This window comes from Aotus nancymaae, unplaced genomic scaffold (assembly GCF_030222135.1).
Source record: "Aotus nancymaae isolate 86718 unplaced genomic scaffold, 86718_ANA_hifiasm-v0.15.2.pri h1tg000040l, whole genome shotgun sequence".
NCBI classification, from domain to species: Eukaryota; Metazoa; Chordata; class Mammalia; order Primates; family Aotidae; genus Aotus; species Aotus nancymaae.
Window position 1 is genome coordinate 8,397,466 of NW_026988454.1, and position 2,295 is coordinate 8,399,760.

The window sequence follows — 2,295 nt, forward strand, 5'->3', positions numbered from 1 at the left end:
TTCATTAAAAGGAAAACAGGAAGGAAAGAAGAAAGAAAGAGAAGACCACAAACATCCAGAAAACAATTAACAGAATGATAGGAGTAAGTCCTTATTTATCAATAACAATATTGATAGTAAATGGACTAAATTCTCCAATCAAAAGATCTATGTGGCTGAATGGATAAAAAACAAGACCTAATGATCTGTTGTATACAAGAAACACACTTCACTTATAATAACACACATAGACTGAAAATAATTGTATGGGAAAAATTTTCCATGCAAACAAAAATGAAAAAAGAACAAGAGCAATTATACTTATATCAGACAAAGATCAGTTTGAAGACAAGAACTATAAAAAGAGACAAGGTCATTGTACAATGATAAAAGGGCCAATTCAGCAAGAGAATATAACAATCATAAATATATATTCACCCAACACTGGAGCATCCAGATATATAAAGCAAATATTATTAAAGCTAAAGAAAGAAATAGACCTCAACAGAATAATAGCTAAAGACTTCAGCACCCCACTTTCCACATTGGACAGATCATCCACACAGAAAATCAACAAAAATATTGGGCTTAACGTTACTGCACCATAGACCAAATGGACGGAATAGATAGTCATAGAACATTTCATCTCATGGCTGCAGAATATACATTCTTTTCCACAGCACTTGGCTCATTATCAAGGATAGGCAATATATTAGGCCAAAAAACAAGTTTTAAAAAATTCAAGACGGCAGCTGGCTGCTGGGGGTGGGGAGGCGGCCCTGGAATAGGGGCTGTGGCGGTACGTGGGGACCCAGCTGCGGTGGCTGCCGGGCTGACGAGAAACTGCTAAAGTTCCTGGGGAAGCAAAGTAGAATTTTTCATAAGAACAAAATGGATGGAGAGGAGAAAACCTATGGTGGCTGTGAAGGCCCTGATGCCATGTATGTCAAATTGATATCATCTGATGGCCATGAATTTATTGTAAAAAGAGTACATGCATTAACATCAGGCACAATAAAAGCCATGTTGAGTGGCCCAGGTCAATTTGCTGAGAACGAAACCAATGAGGTCAATTTTAGAGAGATACCTTCACATGTGCTATCAAAAGTATGCATGTGTTTTACGTACAAGGTTCGCTACACTAACAGCTCCACTGAGATTCCTGAATTCCCAATTGCACCTGAAATTGCACTAGAACTACTGATGGCTGCGAACTTCCTAGATTGTTAAATAAAATAAATTATAATAAACTGTAAAAAAAAATTGAAATAATATCACATATCTTCTCTGATCACAATGGAATAAAACTAGAAATCAATAACAAGAGGAATTTTGGAAACTATACAAATACCTGGAATGTGCTCCTCAATGACCAGTGAGTCAATGAAGAAATTAACAAAGAAATTAAAAAATTTAATAAAACAAATGGAAATGGAAACACAGCATACCAAAACCTATGGGATACAGTGAAAACAATATTAAGAGGAAAGTTTATAGCAATAAGTGCCTATATGAAAAAGGAGAAAAACTTCAAATAAATAACCTAATGATGCATTTTAAAGAACTAGAAAAGCAAGAGCAAACCAAACCCAAAATTAGCAGAAGAAAAGAATAATGATCAAAGCAGAAATAAATGAATTTGAAGCAAAAACTATACAAAAGATTAATGCAATAGAAAGTTGGGTTTTTGAAAAGAAACAAAACCAACAAATAAATTTTAGCCAGATTAACTAAGAAAAAAAGAGAAGACTCAAAAGCAGAGATGAAAAAGGAGACATTACAACTGACACTGCAGAAATTCAAAGGATTATTAGAGACTACTATGAGCACCTATATGCCAAAAAATTGGAAAACCTAGAAGAAGTGGATAAGTTCCTAGACACATGCAACCTACCAAGATTGAACCATGAAGAAATCCAAAACATGAAAAGACCAATAACAAGTAACGAGATTGAAGCTGTAATAAAAACTCTTACAGCAAAGAAAAGCTCGTGACCTGATGGCTTCACTGCTGAACTCTTCCAAACATTTATAAAAGAACTAATACCAATCCTACTCAAAGTATTCTGGAAAATAGAGGAGGAGGGACTACTTCCAAACTCATTCTATGAGGCCAGCGTTATACTGATACCAAAATCAAACAAAGACAGATTAAAAAAACAAAGAAAAAGAAAAAAGAAAAGAAAAGAAAAAAAACCTACAGACCAATATCCCTGATTAATATTGATGCAACCTGAAGATTCCACCAAGAAACAATTAGAGCTGATAAAAAAATTTGGTAAAGTTGCAGGATACAAAATCAACATACAAAAATCA

At 34.3% G+C, this 2,295-nt stretch overlaps 1 protein-coding gene across 1 annotated transcript; it reads left to right on the forward strand.

Annotated features, from left to right (window-relative positions):
* The first annotated feature begins 757 nt into the window (after positions 1-757).
* On the forward strand, positions 758-1,235 carry LOC105717959 (elongin-C-like). The gene has a single exon (XM_064360367.1). The coding sequence runs from the start codon at positions 871-873 to the stop codon at positions 1,207-1,209; it is 339 nt and encodes a 112-aa protein (XP_064216437.1). The 5' UTR covers positions 758-870; the 3' UTR covers positions 1,210-1,235.
* Positions 1,236-2,295: the final 1,060 nt, after the last annotated feature.

What these genes read in the sequence shown, in the direction of transcription:
- LOC105717959 (XM_064360367.1), top strand. Translation starts at nt 871, where the DNA reads ATGGATGGAGAGGAGAAAACCTATGGTGGCTGTGAAGGCCCTGATGCC.